The 20,432-nt window shown below is 35.2% G+C and overlaps 1 protein-coding gene across 1 annotated transcript; it reads right to left on the bottom strand.

Moving 5' to 3' along the window:
• Positions 1 to 13,184: 13,184 nt before the first annotated feature.
• On the bottom strand, positions 13,185 to 16,373 carry LOC140820190 (uncharacterized). The gene has a single exon (XM_073180519.1). It carries the CDS (start codon positions 16,371 to 16,373, stop codon positions 13,185 to 13,187), a length of 3,189 nt encoding a protein of 1,062 aa, XP_073036620.1.
• Between the last annotated feature and the right edge of the window lie 4,059 nt (positions 16,374 to 20,432).

Here is a 20,432-nt window from a genome sequence, read left to right as displayed (position 1 = left end):
GAAAGACCCGTCTTGATACAGTGAGGACAGTCGTCAAATCTGGGGCGTTACATATACACTTTATAATATTTTTCTCTCTACTCAATTGTGATTTTCTTCACAAATGAGAGATCTATTTATAGAGTTTCATTACACATAATCCAAAAATAAAATACATCATTACATACATCATCACACACAAATTTCTAACTTTACAACTCTTATTTTCAACATTCAAATATTCAACTATTACTTTTTCCATATTAAAATATATTATTTCAACACTCCCCCTTGTGATGATGATCATGATACGATGATGTCTTCATTACGTGTTTTGTACTGCCTCGTTAAAAACCTTACTAGGAAAAACCCATTGGGATAAAAACCATAGTAAGGGAAAAAGAGTGCAGTCACGTGAACTCCCCCTCATGTTGACACGAACAACTCTTCACAAATTTCGTAGATTGCGCATCCCAATATTATATATGTGCTTTCTGAATATTGACGTAGGTAGTGCCTTTGTGAAGAGATCTGATGAGTTTTCACTTGATTGAATGTGACGAACATCAATACATTTATTCTTCTCAAGCTCCTTGGTGAATGCGAAGAACTTAGGAGGAATATGTTTAGTTCTGTCGCTTTTTATGTATCCTTCTTTCATTTGAGCAACACATGCAGCATTATCTTCATATAGTATCACAGGCTTCTCATCAAATGATAATCCGCATGAAATTTGGATATGTTGGGTCATTGATTTTAACCACACACATTCACGACTTGCTTCATGTAGTGCAATAATCTCGGCATGATTTGATGAAGTTGTTACGAGCGTTTGTTTCTGTGAACGCCAAGATATTGCAGTGCCTCCACGAGTAAATACATATCCAGTTTGGGAACGTGCCTTGTGTGGATTAGATAAGTATCCAGCATCGGCATAACCAATTATACTTGGATTAGCATCTTTTGAATACAAAAGTCCCAAGTCTGTCGTTCCTCGTAGATAATGGAATATATGTTTAATTCCGTTCCAGTGTCTCTTTGTTGGATATGAGCTAAATCTTGCCAACAGATTCACGGCAAAAGATATATCAGGCCTTGTACAATTTGTAAGGTACATAAAGGCACCGATGGCACTTAGATATGGTACTTCTGGACCAAGAATATCTTCATCATCTTCACATGGACGGAATGGATCCTTTTCTATGTTTAATGATCTAATAACCATTGGAGTACTTAAAGGATTTGCTTTATCCATATTAAAACGTTTAAGGATCTTTTCTGTATAATTTGTCTGGTGAACAAACATTCCACATTCTTTTTGTTCAATTTGTAAACCCAGACAATACTTGGTTTTTCCAAGATCCTTCATTTCAAATTCTTCCTTCAAGTATGACACAACTTCTTGAATTTTCTTATTCGTTCCAATGATGTTTAAATCATCAACATATACAGCAATAATTACGCATCCGGATGTTGTTTTCTTAATGAAAACACAAGGGCATATTGAATTATTTACATATCCCTTTTTCATCAAGTGATCACTTAGTCGATTATACCACATTCGACCTGATTGCTTTAACCCATATAATGATCTTTGTAATTTCACAGAATAACATTCCCTGGGTTTTGAACTTTGTGCTTCAGGCATCTTAAATCCTTCAGGGATTTTCATATATATATTACTATCAAGTGATCCATATAAGTAAGCTGTAACAACATCCATAAGACGCATTTCTAAATTTTCAGATACCGCCAAGCTAATCAAATACCGAAACGTAATTGCATCCATCACAGGAGAATACGTTTCTTCATAATCAATTCCAGGCCTTTGAGAAAAACCATGTGCAACAAGTCGAGCTTTATATCTTACTATTTCATTTTTCTCATTTCGCTTTCGAATAAAAACCCATTTGTATCCAACAGGTTTTACACCTTCAGGTGTAAGGACTATAGGTCCAAAAACATTACGTTTATTTAGCGAATCCAATTCAACCTGGATGGCTTCTTTCCATTTTATCCAGTCCTGCCGATTTTTACATTCACCAAAAGATTTTGGTTCATGATCTTCATTATCATTTATGATGTCGATTGCCACATTATAAGAAAATATATCATCAATTTCATCTATATCTTTTCGGTTCCATATTTTTCCAGTATTAATGTAATTGATAGAGATTTCATGATTCTCGTCAGTTTGTGGTTCTGACAGAACATTTTCATCATCATGTGTTTCTTCAGGAACAACATTCTCTATTTTGTGATCATCATGTTTCTCTATGAATTTTCTTTTTCGAGGATTTTTATCCTTGGAACCGACTGGCCTTCCATGCTTCAGGCGTTTAATGACATCATGAGTATCTTCCATTTGTTTCTTTGGAATTTCAATTCGAGCAGGGGCATTTGCAGCATGTATATATGATTTAGTTACCCCTTTTGTGTCTGCAAATGCATCTGGTATTTGATTTGCTATTCTTTGCAAGTGTACAATTTGTTGTACATCTTTTTCACATTGTTTTGTTCTTGGATCCAGATGTAACAATGATGATACATACCATGTAATTTCTTTTTCGGTATGTTTTTGTTCTCCCCCTAACATTGGGAAGATTTCCTCATTAAAATGACAATCAGCAAAACGTGTTGTGAACACATCTCCTGTCTGAGGTTCAAAATATCGAATGATTGATGGACTATCATAACCGATATAAATTCCAACCTTTCTTTGAGGTCCCATTTTCTTTCGTTGTGGTGGTGCAATAGGCACATACACCATACATCCGAAAATTCTCAGATGAGAAATGTCTGGTTCTTTACCAAATGAAAGCTGCAATGGGGAGTATTTATGATATGCACTTGGTCTGATGCGAATTAATGAAGCAGCGTGTAAAATTGCATGTCCCCATATAGAAATAGGGAGCTTTGTTTTCATAATCATTGGTCTAGCAATCATTTGCAGACGTTTAATCAATGATTCAGCCAATCCATTCTGTGTATGTACATGAGCAACATGATGCTCAACAATGATTCTCATAGACATACAATAATCATTGAAAGTCTGGGAAGTAAATTCACCAGCATTATCAAGTCTAATTTTCTTGATTGTATAATCGGGAAATTGATTCCTCAATTTTATTATTTGAGCAAGTAATCTTGCAAATGCAACATTTCGAGTTGACAATAAACATACATGTGACCATCTGCTGGAGGCATCAATCAATACCATAAAGTATCTGAATGGTCCACATGGTGGATGGATTGGTCCACAAATATCACCCTGAATACGTTCAAGAAACATTGGTGATTCAGTTTGGATTTTGACTGGTGATGGTCTTATAATAAGTTTTCCAAGAGAACATGCTTTACATTGAAACTTATTATTCTGAAAGATCTTCTGGTCTTTCAGTGGATGTCCATGTGTATTTTCTATAATTCTTCGCATCATTGTTGAACCAGGATGTCCCAATCGATCATGCCAATTGGTTAATATCGAGGAATTATCAACTACCATGTTTGATTCAATGGGACTTATATGTGTATAATGCAATCCAGTAGGGAGCATTGATAGTTTTTCAATCACATATTTCTTTCCTTATTTATATGTGATAAGACACATATATTTCTCATTCCCTTCATTCATTGTTTGAGTATCATACCCATGAGAATATATATCATTAAAACTCAAAAAATTTCTTTTCGATTGTGGTGAATATAAAGCATCATTGATCAAAAATTTTGAACCATTAGGTAACAAAAATTGTGCTTTACCACATCCTTTAATCAAGTCTACAGGACCTGATATTGTGTTCACCGTTGTTTTTGTTGGTTTTAGTTCCAAGAAATATCTTTTATCTCGGAGGATAGTGTGCGTTGTACCACTATCGGGTATGCAAACTTCAGCTTTGCTCATAGCATTTTCCATATTTGTACTTCAAAAAAATATGTAATGAAATAAAATTACTGACAATATATATATAAATATAACACATATCATAATTGTACAATAAAACATTATTATATGAATACATGAAAAACAAATTATTGTACATTTATATTCTACCACTATATTGTTCATTTTCAGAAAAATCAATGAGAAAATCTGCAACATCAAAATTGTTCATTTCTATCCCACCAACATGTTGATCATTTCCAGAGAAATCATTCATAAAATCACCAGCATCAAGATGAGTTGAATCACTCAAACGGTCACTGCGTTCAGTGAAGTTGGTCTCCTTTTCTTTCCCCTTTAATGATTCTTTATAAAGTTTACAAAGGTGCTCAGGGGCTCGACAAACTTTGGACCAATGTCCTGGAGTACCACATCTGTAACAAGAACTTTCATATCTTTTTGAGTGATTCTCATTAACACTTGTATTCTCATGATGTCTTTTCTGTGGATGGTTTGGGACGCTCTTTTGAGATGAGTTATAAAAATAACTATCTCTATTATTTTCAAAACCACGGCCGCGTCCACGACCACGACCAATTCCACGTCCACGTCCACGTCCACGACCTCGACCTCGACCTCGACCAAAACCTTGTCTTTGAAATTGATTTTGGTTTCCAGGTATAAATTCATTTTTACTTACAGCATTTACTTCTGGAAATGCTGTTGATCAAGTGGGTCGGGACTGATGATTTCTCATTAATAGCTCGTTGTTCTTTTCCGCCACAAGAAGACAGGCGATGAGTTCAGAATATCTCTCAAATCCACGTACTCTATATTGTTGCTGTAGAGTAATATTTGATGCATGAAATGTGGAAAATGTTTTTTCAAGCATCTCAGATTATGTGACCTCATGTCCACAAAATTTTAATTGCGAGATTATTCTGTACATCGCCGAATTGTAATCACTGACTTTTTTAAAATCTTGGAATCTCAGTGTGTTCCATTCATCCCGGGCGGTCGGAAGTATAACTTCCCTTATATGTTCAAATCTTTCTTTTAATCCCTTCCACAAAGCCATGGGATTTTTTTCAGTCAGATATTCACATTTCAATCCATCATCGAGATGTCGACGCAAAAATATCATGGCTCTTGCCTTTTCTTGTGGCGTGCATATGCCATTTTCTTTAATGGTCTCGCTTAGACCCAATGACTCAAGATGCATTTCTACATCTAGAGTTCATGGCATATAATTCTTTCCCGTGATGTCGAGCGCAATAAATTCGAGCTTTGTTAAATTTGACATGGTGGTAATAAAAAAAATTACAATGCATTTTATTAGTTAATAAATATTGCAATACAAAGTAACGGATAAACAACAAGTACAAGTATTTGTAAAAATAAAGAAAACGCACGAGGAGGATATTCTCCGATAAATACAAGACTCGTGAGTATGATAACCAAAATAATTAAAAATATCCTTGAGAAAGCCATCTTCTTTTTTCTTCGAAAAATTTGATGATGAATAATTTTTAGAGAAGAAGAGAAAGTTGGAGTGATTGAATGTGTTTGTGAGATGATATTTATAGGGCAAAAACTAGCCGTTTATGACCGTTGGTGTACAAAAAATAAATGTATGTATTTGTATAATTTTATGGTAATAATATGATGTATATAATATTAGACATATTTAAATAATTATGTATATCATATCATAATATTATAATGAGTGTCATAATTTATTTTGTTTAAAAACCTTATAGGCTTTTATACTTGTCGTATCCCTTACCGGGAGTGTGGGATGTCGTCTTAACATCCTCCCAGGATTTATAACAAGTTTATGAAAAATTTATTTTTATTATTTCTAATAATAACATTATATTGTATATTAAATAAATACACAATAAATAAATAACAGTAAAATAAATATTATTACTTTTGTTATCTTTTTCTTCTGTTTGGAGCTTGGAATAGTATGTAAGAATTTTAGAGCTTCGTGCTGATAACGTGTTGTGAAAAAGTAAAAATTTATGGTAAAAAGTAAAAATCTCAAACTCTCAAAATTTACCAAACTACACACTTTATAATATTTTTCTCTCTACTCAATTGTGATTTTCTTCACAAATGAGAGATCTATTTATAGAGTTTCATTACACATAAGCCAAAAATAAAATACATCATTACCTACATCATCACACACAAATTTATAACTTTACAACTCTTATTTTCAACATTCAAATATTCAACTATTACTTTTTCCATATTAAAATATATTATTTCAACACAACCTTATCTAATTTTAACCCGTGTTTCATGCAATCACTAAAAAGTTTAATAATTAAAATATTTATTAGGTTCGAGTTTAGAGTTTAGAAAGGAATTTAAAATTCTTGCGAAATATTTTGACTTAAGATGATTCTCAAACTTGACTTTAGTATTGTTAACATAAAATTTGCAGACATTTTGTTGGCTTTGACTTCTGTATCACAATTGTCTTCCTCAATCTACGGGTTAAGATCATATATTTGAGTCTCATTTCCTTCCTCCTATCCTTCAAATAATTTTTGAAATTCTTTCAAAAAGAATAGATTTTCTCTATCGGTGCAGCAACTTGAAATGACTCGCTTAGATTCATCCCTTCCATATGAATCTCGTGCATTAGTACTTGTATTCTTGTACTTAACTCACCACAAACACGGATTCTACCATTTTGAAATCCATGAAGTAGGATGAGAAATTTTTAAGGCCAACAACTTCTGCCTTGGACTTATTTTCAAGCAAGTCACACCGTACTTTTGTGGTTTTAATTGAATAGTACACATTATATAATACATTGTCAAGTCCATTCAGAACGCAGTTTTTGTATAGGAAATCATTTTGATTTCGTGTATCCTCTACAGCCATCTTGTGAGGATTAACCTCATCTTTAGATATGATGGGAGGATCTTCCTTCAAAAATCATATCAGACTCGTAAGATGAAACAATATTTTCTATTGTAATCTTTTGAAGTTTTTACCATTGAACTTTTCCATTCTCTCTCTTTGTGCCTATGGAGTGTTGTTGATGGGGAACCCATGTTCAAATTTTCAGAAAATCTTCTTAAGCTTTTTCGTATTTGTTTTATGAATATTTGAATAAGACAATTAAGAGTAATGAAAAAGTTGAGACTAGTGTTGAACATTATTTCTTTAAGAAGATTTTGCTCAGCTCTCGGTGCTTTTGGAATTTGGAAATCTTCTCCAAAGATACAAGAACTTTGACATGTGATAATAGCACAATAAATCACAAGTACCACAACATAAATGATACAAAGTCTCTTTTGTTTGAAGAAAGAAGAACTTTAATAACAATATGAGTATGAGTTTTTGAAAATATGAAAGTATTTTAAAATGATGTTTGATTTTCCTATTTGTGTTGTTTGTCTGAAGGAACACGTTGTTTCAACATATGAAGTGTCTCTTGATCCAAAAATATAAAACATCGAAGGACACCTGTTAGGATTATTTTGTCCGACTGATATAACAAATAATGAAAATATCAGAATAGGATGAAAAACAGTAAATTTGTGTTTTGTCAGAACTATGTGTTGTGCCAGATGTTACAACATCTCAGACAACATCTACATGCAGGCTGCAGCGGAAAATTAATAACACAAATTCACTTTAAATAATTAGATGGACAAGATTAAATATGTACAAGTATAAATACTTGTGCGGTGTCTTATGACAAAAATTAATCACTAGAAAACCACAATGTTTACACAAAGACCTAACACTAGTGATTTCACGAAAATCAATTTCCTCAACAAGCTGAGAAAATAAAATGCTTTCTAAAAAAAATAACCAGAATAAAACAAAACAAGAAAGCAAAGACGTGTTCCCAAACAATAGTTCCAAGCGAAACAATCTTCAGCCAACGTCTGCACAGATGTTGTCTTCAGATGCTCCCAACATTCAAGGCAACACCTGGTATCGGCAGTCTTCAAAGAATCAGTGTTGATAGTGTTTTTCTCTTAACTTCAGATCGTGCAAAGTATGCGTATGACTTTAAGTAGAAGACGGCCACCTCTAACTTCCTAGGTTTTCCTTCTTATAGATGAGCGCCTTATCTCATAAGGAAACCTATTAACCAAGGAAACTATGAGTTTTATTAGGAATAAACTCTTTTTAAACATCAAAATCATATCTTATCAATTTACTAAATCTTTTAATATTTTATTTGTCTAGGAAGACAAAATCAAATCAAATATTTACTCAATCAAAACAATGAGGAAAATATATTGGGAAAATAATTAACTATATTAATCGAAAACTTGGAAAACATTATTTCCCTTCAATCTCCCCCTTTTTGCCTTTCGTGGACAAAATGAGATCAAACACATTTATCATTATTAATTCACTTTAACTCCCCCTGAGTTTAAGAATGTTTGTCTCCCCCTTAATAAGATATTGTTAGCCGAGGTGTTGTAAATGCCAGTACGCCTGCACAAACTCTTGATATTTCAAAAACAACATGAGAAGCAGATGCACGCATATAGTAAAGGCATAAACACTAGTACGAACACTTGTAAGAGCAAAAACAGTTAAAATCAAGAACAAAAGAGTATAGTGAATATCAAAAACATGAAAAGCAGTCATTGATCATCCTCCTCATCATCACTATCATCATCTTCATCATCACTATCATCCTTAGTGCCAAAAGGACCAGCATCATCTTCTCCCCCTTTTTGTCCATGAAAGACATCTAGAGTCAACAGAACCTCAATAGTAGTGGCCAACATCTCATAGTAGGTCAAATCTTCCTTGGCCTGAGCAATCTTTCGACGGGCATGATCAAGGTGAGCCTGAGCAGCACCAACTGGAATCTTCAAGTACCCAGAGGTGTATGTAGAAAAAGTGGTATGTGGAGAATGACCAGTAGCATGAGGTGACGGGGTAGAGACAGTAGGCCGAGAAGAACCAGTGGCAGGGGGTACTGAGGCAGAGGCATTCCAAGGAAGATCAACCTTCCTCTTGCCTTGAAGTAGAGCAGGAGCAACCTTGAGGGAGTCACTGACCAGGGAGAAAGGTTCAACAATGTCCTTAATAAGCCCTTGTGACTCCAAGATTCCATAAATCAAGAGATGGAAATGGGAGCTTGGATGACTTCAAGCCGCCGTTGACATACTGCAAAATTGTGTTGAACACCAGGCGACCAAAATTTAAGGTTGAGTTCCCAACCGCAAAGAGAACAAGTGCCTGAGCCTTGGTGACAACCGTGGTATTAGTAGTCGGAGTCCAATTGTGGATGGCAATCTTGTGCAGTACCGAATAGAGTGATGTAAGTGTAGCAGCTGAGACCTTGTGGGGATGTAGAGGAAACTGGCTGACCATTCCACCAGTGAGGACAGATATTACTTCGCTTAAATCCGGAGGAGGCCCGTCGGCAACAGCAGGTGTACCATAGTGTGCATTGATTACATCGGCTGTGAAGTTGTACACCCTGTTGCGGACAAACACTTGTCCAAACTTTGCTGATCCCGGATCGCCAATGCTTAAAGAAAGATTTGCATAAAATTCGAGGACAACCTTATGACAGTAGGGCAGAGCAGATGTGCATGTGGAAAGTATACTTCGAGACTTTAAGAACTCGATTAAATTGTACCTAGAGAATGCTCCCAAATCCACATTGCGTTCCGCGACAAACTCTCGATTTTCATAGAGGTGCCAGTTGGAGAAAGCCGTCTCAGAGTAAAACATGTTGTTGTAGCTATTGGCCAGATCATAGGCAGATAGATCATTGGTTTCTTCAGTGTCCTCAACATCTGGGGCGACATCCATAGGGACCTGGTTATTTTCTGGTCTGGCACCACCAGCAACCGCCTCATCAGCAGATTCACCATTAGACTGACTTGATGAAGTTGGACTTGTGGAGATTGGAGGAGCAGTAGAGGTAGATGGAGCCTTACCCTTCTGATTTTTCAAATTGGCCATAAATTGGGCCAACGAAACTTCATCCTCACTTTCATCAACAGGATTCTGATAAGGTCGTGTTGGAGAGGGTGCAGGCCTAGAGAGATCATCATCATCATCATCTTGGCCGAAGGAAGAGGATGACGAGACAACAGTAACGCGAGGGGCGGGCTTCTTGCGCGCAACCAATTCGTAGTCCCCATCAGCAGAATCATCTCCCGAAGTCTCTGCAGGGTCGATTAACGATGGGCGAGTGGATGATTGCCCCTTGTACCGAAACCGTTTCCCTGGTGTGAGGTCAGGATTATACCCAGCCTGTCTTTTGGATCGACGAACAGGTTGACGCGAGGATTGAATATTTGGATAATTGGTGGATTCTCAACATCGAAGGCATTTCCGGGTTCGCCTGGTGCAATTACTTCCAAAGGGACTGGATCTTCAGTCGTCAGCATCAATGGGAGGGACGATTCGACAGTGGGTGTCGTAGCAGATGTTGTATCACTAGGAGCAACATTTTCTATGTGCCCCATTTCACTCCGAATGTCAAGGGGATCAAAACCTTTGCCTACCATAGATGGTAATTTGTAAGTGTTAAACAGAGAAAGGAAGAGAATTTCAGAAGGAAATGCGAAAGTGCTGGAGCAGTGGCTTAGGGTTTCTAGAGTAGTGATTGTAAAGTAAGTGTGGAGTAGAGAGGATAATAATCACAATTAAGCACAATGTAACTCCCTGTAAGTCTAACGGTAAAACAAATTTTAACTCAGCAAAAATTAGCCGTTGCCACCATCGATTGCTCAGCAAAATTTGCGCACAAAACTAATTCAAAATTACCAGTAACCCACATCAATTTTCGCTCCACTAGACATCGAGCATTACTTAAATTCGAGATGTTCGCTCAATCTGGATTTTCATCGAATTTTCTTTTGTCGAATGGTCAATATCCTTGTGGCACACCAATATTCACGGAAATAAGTTTATGTATGAACTAATTAAGCCTAAAACAGAATGTAACAGAAATAGAAGCATGAAAGCAGATGTGAGATATGTTTACAGATGGAGTGTTGTCGCAAATGTTGGCAACATCCTCTGACAGCACGCACAATTCCCAAAAAAATTTGATTATCTTCACACTTGGTGATTTAGCAATTTTCTGAACATAGGAGTGGTAGCTCTCACACTAGGAGAACGGTCTTCATTGGACTCCCCTAGGTAGCCTTTTCCATTTTCTCCTATTGCTGTGGTAATTTTAGAAGGGGTAGCTCCCACACTAAAAACACAGCCTTCATTGGGCTCTTTTAGGTAGCTTTTTCCATCTTTCCTTCTAACCACAGACCTATCTTTTTACTTTTCAATTTTTCTGAGGAGACTTGTCACATTGGTTAGAGTCAAGTGACCAATCATCAAGTTCGTTGTGACTGAGTTCAAATGTATAGATGTGAAGATTTAAAAGATAACTAGAAATTGTAAGAGCATCAGAAAACTATGCTACATCGTTTCAACACAACATGTCACAGTATGAATGCAATGTAGTATGCCTTAATCCAAAATATTCTCATGCAAGTTAGGTGTTGTCCGAGATGTTGTGACATCTGGGGCAACATCTATCAATGATCAAATAGAACACATGCTGAGAGATTTCCTAAGATTGGAGAATCTCTCAAAGTCCAACGCTTTTGTGAATATGTCAGCCAATTGGTTATTTGTATCAACAAAATCAATTCTAATCAATCCTTTTTTTACTAGGTCCCGAATAAAATGATGCCTTATATCAATGTGCTTTGTTCGAGAGTGTTGTACTGGATTTTTTGAAATGTTAATTGCACTAGAGTTATCACAGTACACCATTAAAGATTCACTTTTAAGTCAATAATCTTCTATCATTTGATTCATCCACAAAAGTTGGGTGCAAGCATTTCCAACTGCCACATATTCGGATTCAGCAGTGGATAAAGATACACAATTCTGTTTTCGACTATGCCAGGAAATCAAGTTATTGCCAAGGTAGAAACACCCCTCAGAAGTACTTTTTCTATCATCTAGATCCTCAGCCCAATCAGCATCGGAAAATCCTACCAGGTTTGAGTTGGTTTCGTGAGTATACCATAATCCTAATTCAATTTTTCCTGCTATGTAACGTAAAATACGTTTAACAGCTTTTAAATGAGAAGTTTTAGGATTGGATTGATACCTAGCACATAAGCAAACACTAAACATGATGTCAGGACGGCTAGCCATCAAGTATAAGAGACTTCCTATGATGCTACGGTACAAGGTGTGGTCAACATCTTCACCCGCAACATCTTTGGATAATTTTTCATTTGATCCCATAGGAGTTTTCATGTGTTTGGTGTTTTCATTTGCAAATTTCTTGATCAAATTTTTAGCGTACTTGCTTTGGCACAAAAAAATGCCGTCATGCATTTGTTTTATTTGCAAACCCAGAAAGAAATTTAGCTCACCAACCATGCTCATTTTAAACGTCGATGACATGCACTCAACAAAATCATTAGCATGCTTTTGTGATGACGCACCAAAGATTATATCATCTACATAGATCTGACAGATAAGGATCTCACCTTGGGCCTTTTGAATGAAGAGTGTTTTATCTACCTCACCTCGTGTAAATCCAATGTCGAGAAGATAGTCAGTCAATCTCCCATACCATGCACGGGGTGCTTGTTTCAAGCCATAGAGAGCCTTTTTCAACTTGTACACATGATTCGGTTTATGTGGATCCTCGAATCCTTTAGGTTGTCTCACATGTACTTCTTCACTCAAGAACCCGTTCAAGAAGGCACTTTTGACATCCATTTGAAACAGTTTTATTTTCATGTAACAAGCAATGGCAAGCAAATGTCCAATTGACTCAATGCGGGCGACAGGAGCAAAGGTCTCATCGAAGTCAACCCCCTCAACCTGTGTGTACCCTTGAGCAACCAACCTTGCTTTATTTCGAATTATGTTTCCTGACTCATCAGTTTTATTTTTAAAGACCCACTTTGTGCCAATCACGTTGCCATGGTCAGGAGATGGAACTAGAGTCCACACATCATTTCGAACAAACTCTTCAAGCTCATCATGCATAGCATTAGTCCAAACTTCATCTTTTAATGCTTCCATAACATTTTTAGGCTCAATTTGAGACACAAAACATGAAAATATAACCTGCGAGTACATGGTACTCATGCACACGAGTCCAACCATTTTGCGATAGTCAACTCTGTCCTTCTTCCTGGTCTGGATATCTTCCCTTATTCCTCCGATGATTTGAGAAGACGGGTGGTTCTTTTGGATTTTGCTTGGAATACTCGGTCCATCATCGACTACCTCATTATCGCTGTGGGCATTTTCCTGTGAACCGTTGACATCAGTGTCACATGTTGTGCTGGATTGCAACATCCGAAGCAACATCTGTCTTATCCAGCGGTATTTGAGTCTCCAACAGATCTTCAACATCATCTTCTGCAGTTTTCTTCTTAAGATCTGCACGGTCATCAAAAACAACATTAATTGATTCCATAATCGTTCTTGTTCTAAGATTAAACATACGATAAGCACGACTATTAGTGGCATAACCGAGAAACAGATACTTATCACTTTTGGAATCGAACTTAGCCAATTGATCCCTGTCATTCAAGGTGTAGCATACACAGCCAAAGACATGAAAGTATCTAAGATTGGGCTTCTTTCCCATAATTATTTCATAAGAGGTCATGGTTGATCCACTCCTTAGATACACCCTATTTGAAATATGACAAGCTGTGTTAAGGGCTTCTGCCCAAAAACGCTTTGCAAGATTCTTTGAAGTTAGCATTACTCTTGCCATTTCTTGCAAAGTCCTGTTCTTACGTTCGGCAATGCCATTTTGTTGGGGTGTTTTTGGTGCTGAGAATTCATGAGAAATACCTTTCCTGTCACAGAAGGATGAGAATGAGCGATTCTCAAATTCCTTACCGTGATTAGTTCTAATCCTTATTATCTTCAGACTGTGGAGGTTAGTGATTCTTGTGATCAAATTTTTGAATACTTCGAACGTATCTGACTTCTCTTTAATAAAATTAACCCATGAAAAACGAGAGAAGTCATCAACACACATGAAAGAGTATTTCTTACCTCCGAGGCTCTCAACTTCCATAGGACCCATAAGGTCCATGTGTAGTAATTCCAGACAACGTGTTGTCCCAGGTATTGGCAACATTGGATGTGACACGTGAGTCTGTTTCCCTTTTTGACAGTCACCGCACACATATGATATACCAGAAGAGAGGTTAGGCATACCTCTTACTGCATCGTACTTACTCAAGTTTTTCAGGGTTTTGAAATTTGCATGTCCGAGTTTCTGATGCCAAAGGTCAAGTTCGGTGATTTGCACATGTTTGCATGAAAGGTCTTCTCCTATTTGGTAGCAGTTGTCTGAGGACCTTGTACCTGTGATAATGCACACATTCGATTCATCAAAGACTTCACAGTTATGTTTATCAAATTTAACAAGCAAATTATCATCACATAGTTGGCTTATGCTTATCAAATTTGAATTCAATCCTTCAACATGGAGCACATTGTGAAGCCTTGGCAATCCTTCAACATTCAGTGTACCCTTTCCTGCAATTCTTCCTTTTGCTCCCCCTCCATAGGTCACTCTACCACACTTTTGTTCAACATACTCGATTAGATGATCTTTAGAGCCCGTCATGTGGCGTGAGCTTCCACTATCAAAATACCAATGACCTGCAGTATTAGTTTTCAATGAAGTATAGACAACATTACAGTGAGTTTTTACCTTTGGTACCCAAATTTGTCTTACTGTAGATCGATGGTGGGAGGTGTTGCGGAAAGTGTTGGACAAAATTCTGGGTAACATCCGTCTTGATTTTTGATTTATGCGATCATCCCTGAGTTTAAAACAGTAGGGCCTGATGTGACCAGGCTTAAAACAGTAATGACATACATACCTGCGTTTTCCTTTCTTAGAAGTTGATGCAGAAGGTTGTTTTATTTGAGGGGAGCTTTTGATGGGAGACTTGGATGGAAGTTGTGGAGATGTATCAGCTTTTCCTTTCACGAAGACAGTAGACTTGGAAGATTCACCTGTTTCATACACACTGTCCTTGAACCCTAAGCCTCTCTTGTCATCTCTTCCCATCAGAAGTATGGATTCAAGCTTGGATGAGCTTGTGTTGAATCTGGACAAGGTTTCAGTTGCTTTTTGAAGATCTTCTCTGGTCTTACCAAGTTCCAAATCTTTTTTGCTCACAATTACCTCAAGTTTAGCAACCACTGCTTTTAGATCAGCATTTTCTTTCACCACCGATTTTAGTTCGGCATTTTCTTTCACCAGATTTGCATTAAGCTTGTTTCTTTTGGTCCAATCTTCAAACAGTTCTTCATAAAGTTCCTGGACACTTTCAAGAGTAAGTTCTTCACTGTCAACCTCCAGATCATCTTCATTCAAGTTTCCAGAAATTGTAGAGTTGAAACAGACTGATTTTTCACAGATGTCGCGGCCAGGTGTGGCAACACCTAGGGCAACACCTGAAGGATTCACTTGTAACCAGCGGGTTTCTGTCAGTAGTGCAGTCAGGGAGGTTTGATTGTCTTCATCAGTGATCTTCTCCTCAAGATCTGATTCTTCATCGCTCAGAGTTGCATTGTAGCCTTTGTTCTTGCGTAATCTGTTTGCACACTCATTTGCGTAGTGACCGAAACCTTGGCATTCTCTACACTGCACCGAATCATATTTTCTTGGTTTGAATTGTCCCTTGCCTTCGTTCCTTGTTTGAACTTGTAGCTTCGCAGGGAATCTTTGCGTCCTTTCAGGTACATGGAGGCTCGGAGACTTGGATGACTGTGCATCCTTCTTATCTCGGATTCGCTTCAAGTAATCACCAAATTTCTTTGTGATAAAGGAGATAGAGTCCTCGTAGAGCTCAGAATCATTCACTTCTTGGGATATTTGAAGGAGTTCATTGTAGGAGTCATTAGAAGCTTGAAGTGCAATTTTCTTCCCTTTATCCTTCCTTTGCATGTCCAGATTCATCTCAAACGTGCATAGTGAGCTGATGAGATCTTCCACTGACATCTTAGACGTGTCCTTTGCTTCATCTATAGCGCAAATTTTTATATTGAATCTTTCAGGCAGAGAACGGAGGATTTTGCTTACTAGACGCTCACTGGAGATAGATTCTCCAGCACTGAATGTCTCATTAGCAATCTCCCGTAGACGACGATCATACTCAAGTATGCTTTCATATTCTTCCATCCTCATCATCTCGAATTTGGAAGTAAGCATCCTCAGTCTGGTTCGTCTCACACTCTCAGACCCTTCACAATGACATTGAAGGATGTCCCATGCAATTTTAGCCGAAGTACAGTTTGTTATTAAACTGAACATGTTCATATCAACCAATGTGAATATAGCATTCAAGGCCTTTGAGTTATGGTTTGAATTTTGCACTTCGTCAGCAGTCCAGTCATTTTTCAGGCTTTGGTCAATTGTCCCCCTCTTGATCTGTTGCGACTGGTGGAGTCCATCCGTTGATGACGCGCTGCCATGCCCGTTCATCTAGGGATTTTATGTAGTATCGTATCTTGACCTTCCATGAGCTGTAATTAGTACCATCAAGGACTGGTGGTCGAAGTGCTGCACTTGCAAACGTAATGTCCATTAAATATTTTTGTCAAACAAAACAAAAAACCAGAATCAGCACTTAGTATATCAAGAGTTGGCTCTGATACCACTTGTTAGGATTATTTTGTCCGACAGATATAACAAATAATGAAAATATCAGAATAGGATGAAAAACAGTAAATTTGTGTTTTGTCAGAACTAGGTGTTGTGCCAGATGTTACAACATCTCAGACAACATCTACATGCAGCGAAAAATTAATAACACAAATTCACTTTAAATAATTAGATGGACAAGATTAAATATGCACAAGTATAAATACTTGTGCGGTGCCTTATGGCAAAAATTAATCACTAGAAAACCACAATGTTTACACAAAGACCTAACACTAGTGATTTCACGAAAATCAATTTCCTCAACGAGCTGAGAAAATAAATGCTTTCTAAAACAAATAACCAGAATAAAACAAAACAAGAAAGCAAAGACGTGTTCCCAAACAATAGTTCCAAGCGAAACAATCTTCAGCCAACGTCTGCACAGATGTTGTCTTCAGATGCTCCCAACATTCAAGGCAACACTTGGTATCGGCAGTCTTCAAAGAATCAGTGTTGATAGTGTTTTTCTCTTAACTTCAGATCGTGCAAAGTATGCGTATGACTTTGAGTAGAAGACGGCCACCTCTAACTTCCTAGGTTTTCCTTCTTATAGATGAGCGCCTTATCTCATAAGGAAACCTATTAACCAAGGAAAGTAAGAGTTTTATTAGGAATAAACTCTTTTTAAACATCAAAATCATATCTTATCAATTTACTAAATCTTTTAATATTTCATTTGTCTAGGAAGGCAAAATCAAATCAAATATTTACTCAATCAAAACAATGAGGAAAATATATTGGGAAAATAATTAACTATATTAATCGAAAACTTGGAAAACATTATTTCCCTTCAACACCATTTGTTTGGATTGAGTTCAGAAAACTTGAAATGGTTCACAACCATTCGTAAATAGGGCCTCGAGGGCCTATCGATTCCGATGTGCCAGGACAAATATCCATGAGATAGCTGGAGCGTTGGGGCTTTCCCGAAAGAGGCGCCCCAGCGCCATACTAGCTACCTGGAAATTCCAGGCAACGCATGGGGCACTGGGGAGTAGGTCTCTTGTGAGACGGTCTCATGGATCTTTGTGTGTGAGACGAGTCAATCCTACCCATATTCACAATAAAAAGTAATACTTGTATCATAAAATGTAATACTTTTTCATTAATGACCCAAATAGATATTCGTCTCACAAAATACGACCCGTGAGACCGTCTCACACAAGTTTTTGTCGGCGCTGGGAACCCTACTAAAATTTTAAGAGTTATTAGATAACTATTAAATATAGATTCTATTTCAATCAAAATCTAAATTTAAAATTTAAACCACATCTCATATAAAAAAATTTACATACATAAAATAAAATGGTATAAGATGATGACAATCTATATCTATATACTTATAAAAGTGTGGATGAAGGGCATTGTTTTCCAATTGTGCAATGACAAAATTAACCTTCTATACACACTTCAAGATTAGAATGTAACTCCTATATTAATTTTATCAAATAACTCATCTTTATACTACATTTAAATGTTTTATCCTTTTAATTCTCTCTACATGTTTTTCCAATGATTTTATTGTAATTTTGTAATTATATTTTTATTGTAATTTCTAATTAAGTAATAAATTATAGTATCACAAAAATATATATGAACGTCTATTTCTTTCACTTCAAGATTAGAATGTAACTCCTATATTAATTTTATCAAATAACTCATCTTTATACTACATTTAAATGTTTTATCCTTTTAATTCTCTCTACATGTTTTTCCAATGATTTTATTGTAATTTTGTAATTATATTTTTATTGTAATTTCTAATTAAGTAATAAATTATAGTATCACAAAAATATATATGAACGTCTATTTCTTTTGTTATATTTCAAATTTTAATAGTTAAAATCATATAGTTTCAAATCTATATTTAATGATTATTATATGAGTTTGTTTGATATTTACCATATAATCTTATTTGAATGTCCGTTTTTTTTTTTTACATATATTGATTTATTTATTATTTTAAAAGTTATTTAACAAGAAATTAACAGTCATCAATGTTAGTTTACGAAAGATCGATATATAAAATTTATTATCCATGATATATAGAATTGTAAAAATAAAAAGTAAAAAAAAAAAATTAAGAGGTTAAATTAAATATTATGAGTTATATTTTACTACCAATATTACTATTTCATTTATATTAATATTGTTTAATTAACCTTCTATACACACTTCAAGATTGGAATGTAACTCCTATATTAATTTTATCAAATAACTCATCTTTATACTACATTTAAATGTTTTATCCTTGTAATTCTCTCTACATGTTTTTCCAATGAATTAATTTTATCAAATAACTCATCTTTATACTACATTTAAATGTTTTATCTTTTTAATTATCTCTACATGTTTTTCCAATGATTTTATTGTAATTTTGTAATTATATTTTTATTGCAATTTCTAATTAAGTAATAAATTATAGTATCACAAAAATATATATGAACGTCTATTTCTTTTGTTATATTTCAAATTTTAATGGTTAAAATCATATAGTTTCAAATATATATTTAATAATTATTATATGAGTTTATTTGATATTTATCATATAATCTTATTTGAATGTCCGTTTTTTTACATATATTGATTGATTTATTATTTTAAAACTTATTTAACAAGAAACTAACAGTCATCAATGTTAGTTTACGAAATATCGATATATAAATTTATTATCCATGATATATAAAATTGTAAAAATAAAAAATAAAAAAAATTAAGAGGTTAAATTAAATATTATGAGTTATATTTTACTATCAATATTACTATTTCATTTGTATTAATATTGTTTTTAAGAGTTAGTCATAGTGATTTTAAATTGATAATTATTTGTCTTTAGTACGCTTCGCTTTTGTAGATTATGATTTATACATTGGTAAAATACATAATTTGGTTGATTTTTAGGTTATTATGATTTATACGTTGTGTTTGAATATATAATTTTTTTAAAAAAATTTGTTTCAGTTCATTTGTTTTATATATTATGTTCATTACAATTTATTATATAACATAAAATCAACTGCTTGAATTTTAATCTGGGAAACAATTTTGAAAGTAAGTTATATAAGTTTTTATAAATCGTCTAATATGATAAGAAATTAAGCTCAGATAAATAACAAAATGATTCAATTTTTTTTTTTAGAAAATCATATTTTTTTTTAATTTTTATAATATAATTGAAATTACGTGCAACGCACGTGCATCATGCTAGTATATTGAAACATCTTGACCACAACAAATAGAGAATTGCGAACAAAGTTATCGACTTTAAAACATTATCGATGTTATAATCAAGATCCAGTTTAGATTCCTTTTCTCTTAGTCTAGTTATAGACAATTGTCAACTCTCATTGTTAGGCATACTCACCATTTGTGAGGTGCATCCGGCTCGTCCTTCTTAGGGGGCCGGACTAATATCATTTCCCGGAAAAGGACTACAACCTCTGATGAATGATCCTTTAGCCAGGGCAGTTGATTCAATGTATGATCAAGAGAGGTGGTTGTATATCCTACTCCCTTGATTTCTGATATATTAATGTTGGACTTTTGCTAATGAATATAGTTCATATTTAAAAAACAAAAGCCTGCTACTAAAACAACTATAGTATAAAAAAGCTCAACAATCAGTATTTGATGGTAGTGATAATATTTAGATGTATCATTCTATTCTACGGTTTCTCAGGTACCCAGTTTAAAGCCTATGAACTTTTTCTCCATACTCAAAAGATAACGTACACAAAGGCTTCAAAAAATATATACATATTAAATAGGTGACAATCTCACGAATCTATAAATGGATGGCTTTTCAGATGAACTACAAGCAATCGACATATTAACGTCAAT

The sequence above is a fragment of the Primulina eburnea genome, chromosome 18 (assembly GCF_022965805.1).
Source record: "Primulina eburnea isolate SZY01 chromosome 18, ASM2296580v1, whole genome shotgun sequence".
Lineage (NCBI taxonomy): Eukaryota > Viridiplantae > Streptophyta > Magnoliopsida > Lamiales > Gesneriaceae > Primulina > Primulina eburnea.
Note: the sequence above shows the minus strand (reverse complement) of the source record. Positions and strands in the feature narration are given on the sequence as shown.